Consider the following 18,763-nt stretch of genomic DNA (forward strand, 5'->3'; position numbering starts at 1 on the left):
TCCTCATTGTCTTCTCTATGGTGTGTTCCTTTGGTATAGACTGTATGAACATTGCAGACAGTAGAATGGCATAGGAAGATGAATGAAAAGAAGAAGAGGAGATAATTGTAAGAGATTCATAAGTCATTGGGGATGGATTCTGACCACAGATCTTTCTGTCTCAGTCTCCCATGTATTGGGATTAAAGACTTGCACCACCAATTTCAGCTTTTTCTCTCAGTTTAGGTTCTGTAGGATGGGATCTATCTTTGTAGTTTCAGCTGGCCCGGCTTGGCCTGGCCTTGAACTTACAATCTTCAGATGTTTGAAATCCTCGGCTTCCCCAAATCCCTAATTTCTCCAATATAAGGTCTTTCTGTGTGGGTGGTGGTGGTAGTTCATGTTTTTTTGTAGACTTAGTGGTGGATCTTTTTGATATGAATATACAGTTACCATGTTCTTTATCTTTCTGGATAGAACTGTGAGTTTACGTTACACTGAGATAAACTGGTAAACAGAATTGCTGATGTTTTGTTTAAAAATATTCTGTGGGAGATAGGACCAAAATTCAGATGCCTCAAAGGTTAAAGGATGTTGCTCATCATTTTTTTGGGAGGAGGGGAGGACTCATATGTTGAAGGTTGGCAAGTTTTTGTCTCTTTTTAAACTGAGAAATGGCAGATTGATAACTTAGGTTCTAAAGGAGGTTTTTAAAGAAGTGAGTTAAAGAAGTTTTTAAAACAAGTTGTGAGGGAGAGGGACATGATAAATGGGATACACGGAGGAAATGGTACGGGTAAGTATATATATATGCATCACCATATTGAATATGTACACAGAACTCTCTGATAAAGGCAATTGATTAAAAATATACATGTTAAGTAAAAAAGAAATGATCTTTCATTGAGCTAAAATAATTATTTGATGTTTTGTTATTTTTAATTATTTAAATGATAATTTTTAATCAGGTAACTAAGTTCTTTTTTTTCCTTTTTATTTTTATTGTTTTTTTATTGTTTTTTTTTCTTTTTTATTAACTAAGAAGACTACTGAGTTCTTATGAGAAGAATGGCTCTTAAGAAATTGAAGGTGATACCAAAGGAAGGTTACTTATTACTTTTGGACTTTGATGATGAGGATGATGACATAAAAGTTTCAGAGGAGGCTCTTTCGGAAGGTATAGCATTTCCAGTATTAATTGTGTCCTGCAGTTCATTAGACTTTACCTAGTCACCTGAAATGGAAGAAGTCTTTGTTAAGAGCTTACATATACTTCATTTCTAATTTTACCTATATCTCTCTATTCCTATATACAAGGTTTTGCAGCACATAAACCTACTCTTGGAACTATATCAGCATATGTTGAGAGAGAAGAACTTTCTTGATTTCACCTCAAGAAAAGACGTGAACATTGTTCGTATAATATGTTTGCCAAACATGAATTTATTTCATAAAACCTGCAAATAAATTATTTCCTTTCTTTTTCTATTATATATTTTCCTTATTTACATTTCAAATATTATCCCCGTTTCTAGTTTCCACTCCAAAAAATCTCCTGTCCTCTCCCCTCTCCCCCATCTCCCCAACACACCATCTACCAATTCCTAACCCAGGTATTCCCCCATACTGGGGCATAGGATCTTTACAGGAACAAGTGTCTCTCCTCCCATTGATGCCTGACTAGTCCATCCTCTGCTACATATGAAGCTGGAGTCATATGTCCCATTATTTGTTTTCATTGATTGGTGGTTTAATCCCATGGAATTGTGGGGTACTTGTTAGTTCATGTTGTTTTTTCTTCTAGGGGCCTGCAAACTTCTTAAGCTCCTTAGGTATTTTCTCCAGCTCCATAATTGGGGACCCTGTGCTAAGTCCAAAGGATGTCCGTGAACATCCACTTTTTTATTTGTCAGGCATTAGCAGATCCTCTCAGGAGACAACTATATCATTCTCCTGCACCCAAGCCCTTGTTGGCATCTTCAGTAGTGTCTGGATTTGGTGGTTGTATATGGGATGGATCCCCAAGTGAGGCAGTCTCTGTATTCTTTTATTCTCAGCTCCAATCTTTGTCTCTGTAACTCCCTCCATGATTATTTGGTTCCCCATTCTAAGAAGGAATGGAATATCCACACTTTGGTCTTCTTTCTTCAGTTTCATGGGTTTTGCACATTTTACCTTGGTTATTCTGAGCTTCAGGGATAATATCCACTCATCAATGTGTGAATATCATGTGTGTTTTTTGTGATTGGGTTAACTCTCTTAGGAAGATATCATCCAGATCCATCCATTTGTATAAAAATTTCATGAATTCATTGTTTTTAATAGCTGTGTAGTAATTCATTAAGTAAATGTACCATATTTTCTATATACATTCCTCTAAAGAGAGTCATCTGGTTTCATTTCAGCTTCTTGTTATTATACATAAGGCTGCTATGGACAAAGTGAAGCATGTTTCCTTATTACAAGTTTGAACTTCTGGGTATAACCTTATCAATTTTATGAGGTCCCATTTGTCCATTTTTAATCTTATAGCACAAGACATTGGTGGTATTTTTTTTTTCAAGAATATTCCCCCTTTGCCCATGTATTCCAGGCTATTCCCCACTTTCTCCTCTATAAGTTTCAGTGTCTCTGGTTTTATGTGCAGTCCCTTGATCGACTTAGACTTGAGCATTGCACAGGGGATGAGAATAGATCAATTTACATTCTACTACATGCTAACTGCCAATTGAACCAACACCATTTGTTGAAAATGCTGTCTCCTTTCCACTAGATGGTTTTAGCTCCTTTGTCAAAGATCAAGTGACTATAGGTTTATTTCTCTGACTTCAGTTCTATTTCATTTATCTGCCTGTCTACCACTATACCTGTACCATGTAGTGTTTATCACAATTGCTTTGTAGTGCAGCTTGAGGTCAGGCATGGTGATTCCACAAGAGGTTCTTTTATTGTTGGGAATAGTTTTTCCTATACCAGGTTTTTTGTTGTTGTTGTTGTTGGTTTGTTTTTTTTTGTTTGTTTGTTTGTTTGTTTTTATCAAATTCCAGGAGAATTTGTAAATTGCCCTTTCTAACTCAGTAAAGAATTGAGTTGGAATTTTGATGGGGATTGTATTGAATCTATAAACTACTTTTGGCAGAACAGCCATTTTTACTATATTAATCCTTCCAATCCATGAGCATGGGAGTTCATTCCATGTTCTGAGATCTTGTTTCATTTCTTTCTTCAGAGACATGAAGTTTTTATCATATATATCTTTCACTTTCTAAGTTAGAGTCACACCAAGCTATTTTATATTATTTGTGAGTATTGTGAAGGGTGATTTTTCCCTAATTTCTTTCTCATCCTCTTTTTCCTTTGAGTAGAGAAAGGTCACTGATATGTTTGAGTTAATTTTATATTCACCTACTGCACTGAAGTCATATATATGGTTACGATTTCTCTGGTACATTTTTGGGTCACTGATACATGCTATCATATATTCTGGAAATAGTGATATTTTGACTTCTTCCTTTCCAATTTGTATTCATTTGTTTTCCTTTTGTTGTCTAATTGCTCTGGTTAGGACTTCAACTACTATATTCAATAGGTATGAAGAAAGTGGGCAGCCTTGTCTAGTCCCTGATTTTAATGGGATTGTTTCATTTAGTTTAATGTTTCCTACTCGTTTGCTGTCTATTGTTTTTTTTTTTTTTATGTTTAGATATGGGCCTTGAATTCCTGACCTTTCCTGGACTTTTATTATGAATGGGTGTTGTGTTTTGTCAAATGTTTTCTCAGCATCTAATGAGGTGATCATGTTGTTTTCGTCTTTGAGTTTGTTTCTATAGTGGATTAAGTTGACAGATTTCCATATATTAAACCATCCCTGCATTACAGGGATGAAGCCTACTTGACCATGATGGATGATCGTTTTGATGTATTCTTTTATTTGATTTGCAGTGATTTTATTGAGTATTTTTGCTTCGAAATTCATAAGGGAAAATGGTCTGAAGTTTCCTTTCTTCATTGAGTTTTTGTATGGTTTGAATATAATTGTAATCTGGCTTCATAGAACAAATTCAATAGTGTTCCTTCTCTTTTGATTTTGCATAATAGTTTGAAGAGTTTTGGTATTAGGTCTCCATGTGTAAGACCCCGAAGATGGACCTCCTCTCAAGTCCAGTAAAGTCCCGGGATGAGCTGGCCAGCACCCCAATGACTTGAGAGAAATCCACACCTGATGCAAACTGCAAGAGGTTTTATTATCAGCTAGCTAAGGACAAACTCCTTCCACTGTGCAGGGCAGGGGCGTATGACTCTGAGATGTGACAGAAGAAGGTTTTTATTAGCTAGCTGAGGAATTGGGATGAGTTGGGAGGAGAGTTTGGAGGAGTTGGGAAGAGTTGGGAGGAGTGTTCTTCTCTGCCCGGATGTCCTTGGCAAAACTCCAATTTTCGAATCTCTAGCTGTAAGGCTCAGAAACCAAAAGGCTTTTTGGTGGCTGTAGATAACATAGAGTCTCTTTCTGGCTGTATTTTTATAAATCAGGGAAAACAATCTTGGAGAATATCCAGGTGCTTTACCTTCCAGGGAGAAACGCTCTAAGTTGTAGTCTCACATTTCCCACTCCTTCTAGTACATAGTTCTGATCTTATAAGTTAGAAAATTAAACCTCTGGCCCAGCTGCCAAACAAAGCCAACATGAAGTCACAGCTTTAGGATATGTAAGATTGAGAACCTCAGAAGCCCCTTGAATGAGACAAAAGAGCCTCTTGCCAGTGGGAGGAGGGAGGGAGGGAGGTTCCTGTGCAGTGCCCACTGTGCGTGAGCAGTGCCAGGCCAGTGGGCCATGGCAGGCTGGATGCCAGAACTGGGCACATGCTGGAGGTGTGGCAGCAGGGCTTGTGAGAATCATCAGGGAGAGTCCTTTTGATCTGAGTTCAAGTTTGCCAGAATGGTGGCACCAGACCAGGACAGGTACTCCTGTTTGAAATTTATGTGGCACCAAGATGGTTTCTGGTTCGTATGTTTTTTGTTTTTGTGTTTTTGTTTTAGTTTTTTTATTGTGTTTCAACATTTCCAAGGCATCTTTTCTGACCAGTTGTAGGTCCTTCAAGTGAGCTAGTGGGAGTTCTGAAAAAGAAACATGAGTGTCAAACATTCCCCCTGCTTCTGTTAAAGGGGGGGGGGGGTCCCCAGTTGAGGAGTTCGAATGGTGTAAGTTTAAATTTCCCTGTGGTGTTCCATACTCAGAACAAGGTGAAGGGAAAAAGAGCTGCATAATCTTTTCTGCAGGTCTCTAAAACCAATTTAGTCAAGGTTTCTTTTAATGCTCTATTCATGTGTGTTTTTGAGCTTTACTAAAGTTTCTTTTATGAGTGTGGATGACATTGCATTTGGCGTATAAATGTTCAGAATTGGGAATTCATCTTGGCAAATTTTAACATTGATGAATATGAAGTGTCCCTCCTCTTTTTTTTTTGATAACTTTGGGTTGAAAGTCGAATTTATTTGATATTAGAATGGCTACTCCAACTTGTTTCTTTGGAACATTTCCTTGGATAATTGTTTTCCAGCCTTTTACTCTAAGGTAATATCTGTATTTGTCCCTGAGATTTGTTTCTAGTATGCTTGGTCTTGCTTACACATCCTGTCCGTTATTCTATGTCTTTTTATTGGTGAATTGTGTCCGCTGATATTATGAGATATTAAGGAAAAGTAGTTGTTGCTTCCTGTTATTTTTGTTGTTAGAGTTGGAATGTGATTCATGTAGCTTTCTTCTTTTAGGTTTGCTTCAAGATCAATTTCTTGGTTTTTCTAGAGTGTAATTTCCCTCCTTATATTGGAGTTTTCCCATTATTACCCACTTGATGGGCTGGATTTGTTCGAGCATATTGTGTAGATATCGTTTTGTTTTCTCAATCTATTGTAAAATTTTTTGATGCGTCTAGTAGCCTTGTCTGGCATTTCTTTTCCCTTAGGGTCTGTATGACATCTGCCCTGGATATTATGGCTTTCATAATCTCTGGGGATAAGTTAGGTATAGTTTTGATAGGATTTCCTTTATAAGTCACTTGACCATTTTCCCTTAGTGCTTTTAATATTCTTCTTTTTCTTTTCTTTTTTTTTTATTATGCATTTGGAGTTTTGATTTCTATATGATGGAAGAAATTTCTCTTGTGGTCCAAACTATTTGGAGTTTTGTAGGCTACTTGTATATTCATAGGCAACTCTTTCTTTAGGTTAGGGAAGTTTTCTTCTATAATTTTGTTGAATATATTCACTGTCCCTAAATTTGAAATACTTACTTGTCATTGATACCTATTATCCTTAAGTTTTGTCATCTCCTTGTGTCCTGGATTTTCTCGGTGTAAATATTTCCTTTCTAAAATCTCTTCCAAAAATTTACATGGAGAGTTTTTCGAGAGAAATTCAAATCGATAGTACTTTATTAACTATTACTTATATAGAATCCTTTCAAATGTTTCTGTTTTCTATTGTTAATACAGTAAAGAGCCCAGCGTTTGATAAAAATGAGAATATATCGCCTCAAGCAGAAGCAGATGAAGATATGGGGTAACATTTTCAATATTTTTTGCCAGCTCAATAGATTACTTCATAAGTAGTGTTTGTATTCCCTTCACTGGAGAAGTAGATTCAGGAAGATAGCAATACAAATCAGACACTGCTATATGTTGAGTTCAAGCCCAGCTTGAGGGCCTTCAGACCTTGTGATAACAAACACATAGCAACTAGTACAATATGACCACCTGCCTGAGATCTTCCAAGATATACACACAAAGAAAAGGAGAAAAATCATGAAAATAAGAGGGGGACCATCTGGCAAGAAGAAGGGTCTCAGCAAGAGTGGGAGACTAATGAATAAACTACTGTGGGTGTAAATGTATGAATTGGTAAAAGTAAAGGATACAAGATCACTTTGATACTCCACCATGTAATATATATATATATATATACATATGTATATGTATATATATATATATATATGACATTTGTTCTTAACCAAACATTATATATTTATTATAAATAATTAAAAGAAAGTTCTTTTTAAAGTTTTGTGTGGGTAAGAAAAATGTCCTACCAGTCCACTATATTTCTTGCATTAATTTTTTATTTTCCTTTCTTCACAGAGATGAAGTAGACAGTATGTTGGATAAATCTGAAGGTATGTGTTTTTGGAGGTATTTGCCTGTTTTTTAAAGAGGTCAGAAGAGGGCATCAGATTTCTAGACTGTATAGCAAAAGGGGACAATTTTAGGGTTCACAGTAATTGTAGTTTCCTTTAAAACACATATGAGATAACTTCTCAGCAAACATTCAGAATGCAAGATTAGCTGAAGATGTAGCTCAGTGGTAAATCACCATTTAAAAGTGATGAGTTTCATCTTCAGTGGCAAAAATAAACAAACAAAAACAAACAAAGAAACAAAACAAAACAATAACAATAAAAACCCCAAACAAACCAACAAATGCACCAAATTAACAAAAATCCTACCAAACAAGCAAAACACAGTTATAAGTCTTGCAAATGAAATGTTAGGTTGTCCAGTTTGCCAAATTAACTGCAAATTGTAAAATGAGCAAGAAACCGAGTTTGCTCTTGTAAGGAAACAAGCAAAACCAGCAATAAGCATTTTAGGAGCCTAAACTTAGGCATGATTAGAGAAGAAAAAAAAATATACAGTGGCTACCACAAGAGAACAAACCTCTCAGAGGGGCTAGAGAGATGGCTGTTTTGGTAATGTGCTTTCCTTGAAAGTATATAAATTAAGGAGGGGGTCTTAAATCGGCTTTAAAAATGCAGGCTGCAACCCAGTGAAAAGTAGGTGGAGACAGCTTGCTGCTAGCCAGGCTAGTGGCATTGGTGAGCTGCACAATCAGAGAGAACCTGTCTCAAGTTTTAAGTTTGGGCAGTCAGAGGTGGTTCATGCCTTAATCCCAGCAGTTGGTAACCAGGGTGAGGTCCAGGACTACAACCCTGCCTTGAAAAAAAAAAAAAAAAAAGGAAGTTGGAATGTGATTGAGAATGAAGCAAATGTCTATTTGTCGCCTTCTTATGCATACTTATACTGAAATGTATATGCATCAGTTTTTTACAATACTCTTTATCTGATTTACACAATCCATTAAAATGATGGTTTTTGTCTTTTTGTTTTTTCTCTTTGAGGAAATTGTCAATATTAAGAAAGTGTTATAATTTTGTAATCTCCACTGTATAGTACAAATAAACATGTTTCAAGAAAAATGATCAGCACACCTTAAAAGACACAAAGGACAGGGATGGAAAGATGGCTTAGAAATTAAGAGCACTTGTTTTTGGACAGAACCTAGTTTTAGTTCCTAGGACCCACACAATGGCTCAAACCCATTTTTAATTCTATATCCATGGGTTTTGGAATTCTCTTCTAGTTTCTATGTGCACCACACATGCATGTTTATAAATACAAACATGCAAAAACAAATTACTTAAATAAATAAAACAATTGAAAATTACAAACAACAGCACCTTCATCTGAAACAAAGTAGGAGAGTCTTGTTTGGGGTCCATTTTATTTTAGCTTTCAAGTTAGTATTGTAAACTTGGAAAATGGAAAGCCTCTGGGTAGTAGTGGCAGCTAAAATACTACCTCCTTTTTGCTCTTCAATGACAGACGACTGATTGAGCCTTTCTCACCCTTAGTACACATGTGCAAACACTGCCAATCAGCAAGGGCCTTGGCTGAGATTGTTTTCCGCTATCCAAACCCTGTTACCCAGTATGCTTTGTGGTAGTCATCAAGCCGAGTTCTTGTGGAAGCAAGGTTCTTGAGGAAGCATGGTAGGGAGAAGTCTCAGTAGAGGTAGTCAATTGTCTGTTGAAAGATGATTAATCCTGTTTGAGCTGGGGGCCTGTGTGGGGAAGAAGGTGGAGGGGTGGAGGTGTTACTTTAGGAGTAAGGAGAGGAGGTGACCCTCACTGGACTCAGGAAGGTACTGCTTCCAGGCTCACAATCAACTTTTCCCACTTAGGTCTCTGCTGAGAAAAACAGAGAACTTCGCTAAGGGCAGGGGTTTGAACAGAATTATTTTCTAACAGAAAGCAGGAAGGCCAGGGAATTGGAGACCCTGGAAGTCTTCTTGGGGCTTGGGGAGGTGAGGAGTGAGTAAATTGGAAGTCAGTTAGTGGAGCCAACAGACTAAAACCTTCTTTTAGCTGCTGCTGCCTGCCAGGAATTCATTAAAAACGAACTGAAAACCAGTCTTCATTTACCTCTACCTGTTGTTAAAATGGCAGATTCCCGAAATTTCTATGTATAGGCTCCAATTGCCTCAAAATACAGAGGCTCCTCTCAGCCTCAGAAGTGCTGGGACTTCAGACATAATTCAGGCCAGGTTGTTGTTATTTATTTGTTGTTTTGGTTTAGGACAGTAAGCTCTAACTCTATATCTCAGGATTGTCTGAAACCTCACCTGCAGCTTTGACTGGCCTTGAAACTGAAGTCCCCAGCCTTACAAATGTACCTGGGCCTGAGGAAATATGTGTTCTTTATTTTTTATATTTAAAATTTGTTTGTTTGTTTGTTTGTTTGTTTTTTATTCCTTTTTTCCTTGTTGAAGATTGAAACCAGAGCTTCTTGCTGTAGCAGTAACATATTTGTCCAGCCAGAAAAACTTTATATTTTAGATCTGCTTTAGATTTGTATTATGATGAAAAATATTGAGGAGCTTGGTTATGATAAAAGCAACCATGATTTCATTTGGAGATTGAGATGCAAACACATTTACTCTAATTTATCAAAACCCTAGCAACAATGGGACCAAAATTTAGATCATCGTGTGATTGCATATAAACCCACTTGAAGTCACAGTTAAAGCCATCATATTAGGTGTGTGTGTGTGTGTGTGTGTGTGTGTGTGTGTGTGTGTGTGTGTGTGTGTGTGTGTGTTTATTTACATTTCAAATATTAGTCATTTCCTGGTTTCACCCCAGAAATTCCCTTTACCATTCCACCCTCCCTCTGCTTCTATGAGCATGTTCCCCCACCCACCAACACCCATGTCCCTGCTCTAGTATTTGCCTACACTGGGACACCAAACTTCACATGACCAAGGACCTCTCCTCTCATTGATGTTTGACAAGGACATCCTCTGCTATGTATTTAGCTGGAGCCATGGGTCCCCCTCTTTGTTTGCTGGCTTCGTCCCTGAGTGCTCTGGGGTGGGGGGCGGTCTGCTTGGTTCATATTATTGTTCTTCCTGTAAGGTTACAAACCCCTTCAGCTCCTTCAGTCCTTCCTCTAACTCTTCCACTGTGGACCCCATAATCAGTCTGATTGTTGGCTGTGAGCATGAGCCTCTGTTTTTGCCAACCTCTGGCAGAGCCCCTAAGGACACAGCCATATTAGGCTCCTTTCAGCAATCATTTGTTGGTATCCACAATAGTGACAGGGTCTGGTGTTTATATACGGGATGGATCCACAGGTGGGGCAGATTCTGAATGGTCGTTCCTTCAGTCTCTGCCCTGCACTTTGTCTCCATATTTCCTCCCAGTAGTATTTTGTTCCCCATTCTGAGTAGGACGGAAACATGCACACTTTTTTCTTCCTTCTTAAGGTTTATGTGGTCTGTGAATTACATTTTGGGTATTCTGAACTTTTAGGATAATATCCACTTATCAGTGAGTGCATACCATATTTTTTCCTTTGGGATTGTGTTACCTCATACAGGATGATATACTTTAGACATATACGTTTGCGTGTGAACTTCCTGAAGTCATTTTTTCTTTATGGTCACTATACATTTTTATCACTATTTCTCTATAATACAGCTTGAGGTCAGGGATGATTCCCCCTGAAGTTCTTTTATTGTTGTGAATAGTTTTACAATATCCTGGATTTTCGTTATTCCAAATGATTTTGCATATTGCTCTTTCTATCTTTATAAAAAATTAAGTTTGAATATTGATGGAGAGGGCATGGAATCAGAGCTTACTTTTGGCAAGATAGACATTCTTACTAAATTATTTGGGACACCAATCTATGGCCATGGGAGATCTTTCCATCTTCTGAGAATTTCAATTTCTTTCTTCAGAGACATGAAGTTCTTGTCCTACAGAACTTTGACTTGCTTTTTTCGTGTCACACCAAGGTATGAGACTATTGTGAAGAGTGTTGTTTCCATAACTTCCTTTTCAGCCTGTTTATCCTTTGAGTAGAGGAAAGCTACTGATCTATTTGAGTTAATTGTATATCCAATCACTTTGCTAAAGTTGTTTCTCAGGCTTAAGGGTACTTTAGTGGATTTTTTTGGGGTCACTAAATATACTATCTTATTACCTATTAATAGTGATATTTTCATTTGTTCTTTTCCAATTTTTAACTTTTTGACCTCTTTTTGTTGTCTATTTAATCTGGCTAGAACTTCTAGTACTATAGTGAATAGGTAGGGAGAGAGTGGGAAGCCTTGTCATATATTAGTGGGGTTGCATCGAGTTTCTCTCCATTTATTTTGATGTTGGATCCTGGTTTGCTACTATGTTTAGTTATGGGCCTTGCTTTCTGAATCTATCTATCCAAGACTTTCATCATGAAGGTGTGTTGATTTTTTTTAAATGATTCCTCAGTGTCTAATGAGATAATACTGTGTTTTTTTCCTTGAGATTCTTTACATATTGGATTACATTGATGGATTCCCATATATTGAACCATTCCTGTATCCCTGGGATGAAGCCGCTTGATCATGTAGGATGATCATTTTGATGTGTTCTTGGATTGTGTTTAACAGGATGTTATTGAGTATTTTTGCATCAATATTTATAAGTTAAATTGGTCTGAAGTATCCTGTCTTCATTGGGATTTTGTATGGTTTGGGTATAAGAGTAAATGTGGCTTCATAGAACAAATTAAGTAGTGTTCATTTTCTTTTGTTTTTGCATAATAGATTGAAGATTGTTGGTATTGGTGTTTCATTGAAAGTCTGATAGAAATCTGTACTAAACCCATCAGATACGGGGCTTTTTTTTTTTTTGGAGGGGGGAGCTCTTAATGACTGCTTCTATTTCTTTGGGGGTTATGGGAGAGTTTACAGGGTTTATCTCAACCTGATTGAAATTTAGTACCTGACATCTGTCTAGATAATTGTCCAATTCATCCAGATTTTCCACTTTTGCTAAGTTACAGGCTTGTATAGTAGGATCTGATGATTTTTTTGGATTTACTAAGTATCTGTTGTTATGTCTCCCTTTTCATTACTGGTTTTGTTAATGTTGATATTTTCCCTGTGCCCTGTAATTAGTCTGGCTAATGTTTTATCTATCTTGTTGACTTTCTCAAAGGTCCAGCTACTAGTTTGTTTGATTTTATGTTATAGTTCCTTTGTTTCCACTTGTTTGATTTCAGCCCTGAGTGTGATTATTTCCTGCCTTCAACTCCTCTTGGGTGAATTTCCTTCCTGTTATTCAAGGGGTTTTAGGTGTTCTGTCAACCTACTACTGTATCTTCTCTCCAGTTTCTATTTAGAGGCATTCAGAGCTATGAGATTCCCTTTAACACTGCTTTAGTTGTGTTCCACAACTTTCAGTATGTAGTAACTTCATTTTTTTTAAACTCTAAAAAGTCTTATATTTATTTTTTTTATTTCTTCCCTACCTGATTTATCACTGACTGGATTTTTGTTCACCTTCTACGTGTACATGGGTTTTCAATTATTTATATTATTATTTCAGATCAGCCTTAGTCCTTGGAGATTAGATAGGATGTATGAGATTATTTGGATATTTTTATATCTGTTGAGGCATGTTTTGTGACTGATTATATTGTTAATTTTGGAGAAGGCGTCATGAGGTGCTGAGCAGAATGGACAATTTTTGTTCTAGAATAAAATGTTCTATAGATATCAACTAATGTATTTGTTTCATAACTTCTGTTAGTTTAACTGTGTCTTTTTTTTAATTTTTCTTTCCAGGATCTTTCCATTGATGAGGGAGGGTTGTTGAAGTCTTCTGCTATTATTGTGTGTCGTGCAATGTGCATTTTGAGCTGTACTAAAGTTTCTTATATGAATATGGATGCCATTGCATTTGGACTATAAATGTTTAGAATTGAAAATTCATCTTGGTAAATTTTAACTTTGATGAATATGAAGTGTCACTCCTTGTCTTTTTTGATAACATTGGGTTGAAAGTCAAATTTATTTGATATTAGAATGGCTACTCCAAATTTGTTTCTTTGGAACATTTGCTTAGAAAATTGTTTTCCAGCCTTTTACTGTGAGGTAATGTCTGTCTTTGTTCCTGAGGTTCGTTTCTGGTATGCTGGGTCTTGCTTACACATCCAGTCTGTTAGTCTATTTCTTTCTAATTGGTGAATAGAATATGGCGATATTAAGAGATACTAAGACAAAGTCTTTGTTTCTTCCTGTTATTTTTGTTGGAACTTTGTTCATGTAGCTATCTTCTTTTAGGTTTACTTCAAGATTAATATCTTGTTTTTGCTAGCATGTGATTTCCCTCCTTATATTGGAGTTTTCCCTTTATTATCCCTTGAAGGGTTTGATTTGTTCAAAGATATTGTGTAAATATTGTTTTTTCACGGAATACCTTGTTTTCTCAATCTATGGTAAAATAGTTTTGCTGCATATTATAGCTTTGGCTCTTATTTCTGCTCTCTTAGTGTCTGTATGATATCTACCGTGGATCTTATGGCTTTCATAGTCTCTGGGGAGAAGTTAGGTGTAATTCTGATAGGAATTCCTGTATATGTTACTTGACCATTTTACCTTACTGCTTTTAATATTTTTTCTTTGTTTTGTGCATTTGGTGCTTTGATTAATATATGATGGCAGGGATTTTTGTTTTTGTTGTTGTTTTTCTGGTCCAAACTATTTGGAGTTCTGCATGCTTCTTGTATGTTCATGGACATCTCTTTCATTAGGTTAGGAAAGGTTTCTTTTATAGTTTTATTGAAGATATTCACTGACCCTATAATTTGGAAATCTTACTTCTCATCTATACCTGTTATCCTTATGTTTTTTCTTCTTCTTGTGTACTAGATTTCCTGGATGTACTTAATTTTACTTAGTTTTTAAAATCTGTTTCAAAAACTCAAAACGGGCAGTTTTTCCAAAGAAATTCAAATTGATAGTACTTTATTAACTATTACTAATATGGCATACTTTCAAATGTTTACATTTTCTATTGTCAATACAGTAAATAACCCAGCAATTGGTAAAGATGGATATATATCGCCTCAAGTAAAAGGAGATGAAGACATGGGGTAATATTTTCAATTCTTTTTCTTTTTTTCTTTTTTTTTTTTTTTTTTGCCAGTTCAATAGAGTACTTCAAAAGTAGTGTTTGTGTTACCTTCACTGGAAAAGTAGATTCAGGAAGATCAGCATTTCAATGTCAGATGCTGCTATATGTTAAGTTCAAGCCCAGCTTGGGATCCTTTAGACTTTGTGATCACAAACACATAGGAACTCATACAATAGGACCACCTGCATGTGATATTTGACACACTCAAAGAAAAGGAGAAACATCATAAAAATAAGTAGGGGACTATCTGGGAAAAAAAAGGGTCTCGGCAAGTGTGGGAGAGTTATGAATAAACTCCTTGTGGGGTGTAAACGTATGAATTGTTAAAAGTAAATAATCCAAGTTCAAGTTGGTAGTCCACCACATATTTTATATGCATATGACATTTGTTCCAAACCAAACATTATATATTTATTATAAAAAATTAAAGAAGGTTCTGTGTAAAGTTTTGTGTGTGGTAAAAAAAATGGCCTACCAGTCTACTATATTTCTTGCTTTAATTTTTTATTGTTCTGTCTTCACAGACATGAAGTAGGCAGTATGTTGGATAAATCTGGAGGTATGTGTTTTAAAAATATTTCCCTGTTTCTTGAAGAGGCCAAACGAGGGAAACAGATCTCTATAGAACCTATAGCATAGGGGGATAATTGTAGGCTTCACAGAAATTATAGTTTTCTTTAAAAAATACACACAGATAACTTCTCATCCAACATTCAAAACTAAAGATTAACTAAAGATGTAGCTCAGTGGTAAAGCACCATTAAAAGTTATAAATTTCATCTTCAGTGGTGAAAACAAAAACAAAAACAAAAAACCAGCAAAAAAAAAAAAAAAAAACCCAGCAAATTAACAAAAAAAAAAAAAAAGCACCAAAGAAACAAAACACAGCAATAAGCCTAGTAAATGAAATGTCAGTTCGTCCAGTGTGCCAAATTAACTGCAAATTGTAAAGTGAGCAAGAAAACCAATTTGCTGTTGTAAGGAAACAAGCAAAACCACCACTAAGCATTTTAGGAGCCTAAACTTAGGCATGATTAGAGAAATAGAAAAAGAAACCAAACAAACAAAAAACAAACAAACAAAAAATTGCAGTGTCTATAGCAACAGAACAAACCTTGAAGAGAGGCTAGAGAGATGGCTGTTTTAGTAAAATGTTTTCCTTGAAAATAAAAGTGGGGGCCTAGAATCCACTTCTAAAATGCAGGCTGCCAACCAGTGCTGAGTAGGTGGAGACAGCTTGTTGGCTAGCCGAGGTAGTGGCATTGGTTAGCTGCATATTCAGAGAGAACCTATCTCAAGTTTTAAGTTGGGTCAGTCAGTGGTGGCACATGCCTTAATCCCAGACGTTGGGAGGCAGAGGCAGGGAGATTTTTGATTTTGACGCCACCCTGGTATACAGGGTGAGTTCCAGGTTAACCAGAGCTTTTCAGATAAACCCTGACTTGAAAAAAAAAAAAAGAGAAAATGAAAAAGAAATTTGGAATATAATTGAGAATAAAACAGATGTCTATATCTGGCCTCCTTATGCACCCATATACTGAAATGTATACACTCCATTTTTATCCTGAAACTTTTTATGATTTACACAATCCATTAAAATTATGTTTTTTTTTTGTTGCTGTTTTGTTTGTTTGTTTGTTTGTTTTTCTGTTTCTGGAAATAGACAACATTAACAGAGTCATTTTTTATACTATCCATTATATAGTAAAATTAAACATCTATCGTTAGAAATGATCCAGCACACCTTAAAACACACACAGGATAGGAATGGAAAGATGGCTTAGAAATTAAGAACACTTGTTGCTTTTGTACAGAACCAAGGTTTAGTTCCTAGAACCCAGATAATTCTCAAAATCATTTTTAATTTTATATCCAGGGATTTTGGCATCCTATTCTAGTTTCTAGGGGAACTAGTCATACATGTTATATAAATACAAACATGCAAAAACACTTTAGTTTAAAAAAAAACAAAAAAAAACAAACAAAACAAAAAAAAACAATTTAGAGTTACACAGAACAGCCCCTTCATCTGAAACAAAGTAGGAGAGTCGTCTTTGGAGTTCATTTTATTTTAACTTTCAAGTTAGTATTGCAAACTTAGAAAATGGAAAGCCTCTGGGTAGTAGAGGAAGTTAAAATACTACCCGCTTTTTGAAGCTTTAATCACAGATGATTGAAAGAGCCTCTCTTACCCTTAGTACTCATGTGCAAACACAGCCAATCAGCAATGGGCTTGGCTGAGATTGTTTTCCCGCTGTTCAAACCCTGTTACCCATCTTGGTTCCGGGACTCAGCAGAATTTAGGAAATTAGTCTGAACAGGTTAGAGGGTGCGCCAGAGAACCGGACAGCTTCTGGGACGGGCGGAAGCATAGAGCCGCTGAGGCAGCAGCCTGGGCGGGCCGGAGACAACCGGCCACCATCCGGACCAGAGGACAGGTGTCCGCCTGGCTTGGGAGGCGACCTCAGCCTCAGCAGCAGCGGTCGCCATCTGGGTTCCGGGACTCCGCGGGACCTAGGAAATTAGTCTGAACAGGTTAGAGGGTGCACCAGAGAACCGGACAGCTTCTGGGACGGGCGGAAGCACAGAGCCGCTGAGGCAGCAGCCTGGGCGGGCCGCTGATAACCGGCCACCATCCGGACCAGAGGACAGGTGTCCGCCTGGCTTGGGAGGCGACCTCAGCCTCAGCAGCAGCGGTCGCCATCTTGGTTCCGGGACTCAGCAGAATTTAGGAAATTAGTCTGAACAGGTTAGAGGGTGCGCCAGAGAACCGGACAGCTTCTGGGACGGGCAGAAGCACAGAGCCGCTGAGGCAGCAGCCTGGGCGGGCCGCAGACAACCGGCCACCATCCGGACCAGAGGACAGGTGTCCGCCTGGCTTGGGAGGCGACCTCAGCCTCAGCAGCAGCGGTCGCCATCTGGGTTCCGGGACTCCGCGGGACCTAGGAAATTAGTCTGAACAGGTTAGAGGGTGCACCAGAGAACCGGACAGCTTCTGGGACGGGCGGAAGCACAGAGCCGCTGAGGCAGCAGCCTGGGCGGGCCGCAGATAACCGGCCACCATCCGGACCAGAGGACAGGTGTCCGCCTGGCTTGGGAGGCGACCTCAGCCTCAGCAGCAGCGGTCGCCATCTTGGTTCCGGGACTCAGCAGAATTTAGGAAATTAGTCTGAACAGGTTAGAGGGTGCGCCAGAGAACCGGACAGCTTCTGGGACGGGCAGAAGCACAGAGCCGCTGAGGCAGCAGCCTGGGCGGGCCGCAGATAACCGGCCACCATCCGGACCAGGGGACAGGTGTCCGCCTGGCTCGGGAGACGGCCTCGGCCTCAGGAGCAGCGGTCACCATCTTGGTTCCAGGACTCCCTGGAACTTAGGATTTTAGTCTGCACAGGTGAGAGTCTGCACCACAGAAGCTGACAGCTTCTGGGAACTGCCAAAGCAACACAGCTTCTGAGAGAGGCCCTGTTTTGGGCCTTCTTCTTCGACCAGGAGGAGGTCCAAAAACAAGATATCTGCGCACCTTCCCTGTAAGAGAGCTTGCCAGCAGAGAGTGCTCTGAGCACTGAAACTCAGAGGAGAGAATCTGTCTCCCAGGTCTGCTGAGAGACGGTAACAGAATCACCAGAAGAACAATCTCTAAACAGAGTCAACTATAACTACTAACTCCAGAGATTACCAGATGGCGAAAGGTAAACGTAGGAATCCTACTAACAGGAACCAAGACCACTCACCATCATCAGAACCCAGTACTCCCACTTCGCCCAGTCCAGGGCACCCCAACACACCCGAAAACCTAGACCTAGATTTAAAAGCATATCTCATGATGATGGTAGAGGACATCAAGAAGGACTTTAATAAATCACTTAAAGAAATACAGGAGAACACTGCTAAAGAGTTACAAGTCCTTAAAGAAAAACAGGAAAACACAATCAAACAGGTAGAAGTCCTTACAGAAAAAGAGGAAAAAACATACAAACAGGTGATGGAAATGAACAAAACCATACTAGACCTAAAAAGGGAAGTAGAAACAATAAAGAAAACTCAAAGTGAGGCAACACTGGAGATAGAAACCCTAGGAAAGAAATCTGGAACCATAGATTTGAGCATCAGCAACAGAATACAAGAGATGGAAGAGAGAATCTCAGGTGCAGAAGATTCCATAGAGAACATCGGCACAACAATCAAAGAAAATGGAAAATGCAAAAAGATCCTAACTCAAAATATCCAGGAAATCCAGGACACAATGAGAAGACCAAACCTACGGATAATAGGAGTGGATGAGAATGAAGATTTTCAACTCAAAGGACCAGCAAACATCTTCAACAAAATTATTGAAGAAAACTTCCCAAATATAAAGAAAGAGATACCTATGAACATACAAGAAGCCTACAGAACTCCAAATAGACTGGACCAGAAAAGAAATTCCTCCCGACACATAATAATCAGAACAACAAATGCACTAAATAAAGATAGAATACTAAAAGCGGT

At 38.0% G+C, this 18,763-nt stretch overlaps 1 protein-coding gene across 1 annotated transcript in view; it reads left to right on the forward strand.

The window, feature by feature from the left end:
• The first annotated feature begins 1,047 nt into the window (after positions 1–1,047).
• Positions 1,048–18,763, forward strand: part of Gm21647 (predicted gene, 21647) — a 31,122-nt gene continuing 13,406 nt past the window's right edge. Inside the window, exons 1-3 of the mRNA XM_017318700.1 lie at positions 1,048–1,156; positions 6,471–6,537; positions 7,113–7,147. Coding sequence (XP_017174189.1) covers positions 1,048–1,156; positions 6,471–6,537; positions 7,113–7,147 — 211 coding nt within the window. The remainder of the gene's footprint in view (positions 1,157–6,470; positions 6,538–7,112; positions 7,148–18,763) is intronic.

This window comes from Mus musculus, chromosome Y (assembly GCF_000001635.26).
Source record: "Mus musculus strain C57BL/6J chromosome Y, GRCm38.p6 C57BL/6J".
Lineage (NCBI taxonomy): Eukaryota > Metazoa > Chordata > Mammalia > Rodentia > Muridae > Mus > Mus musculus.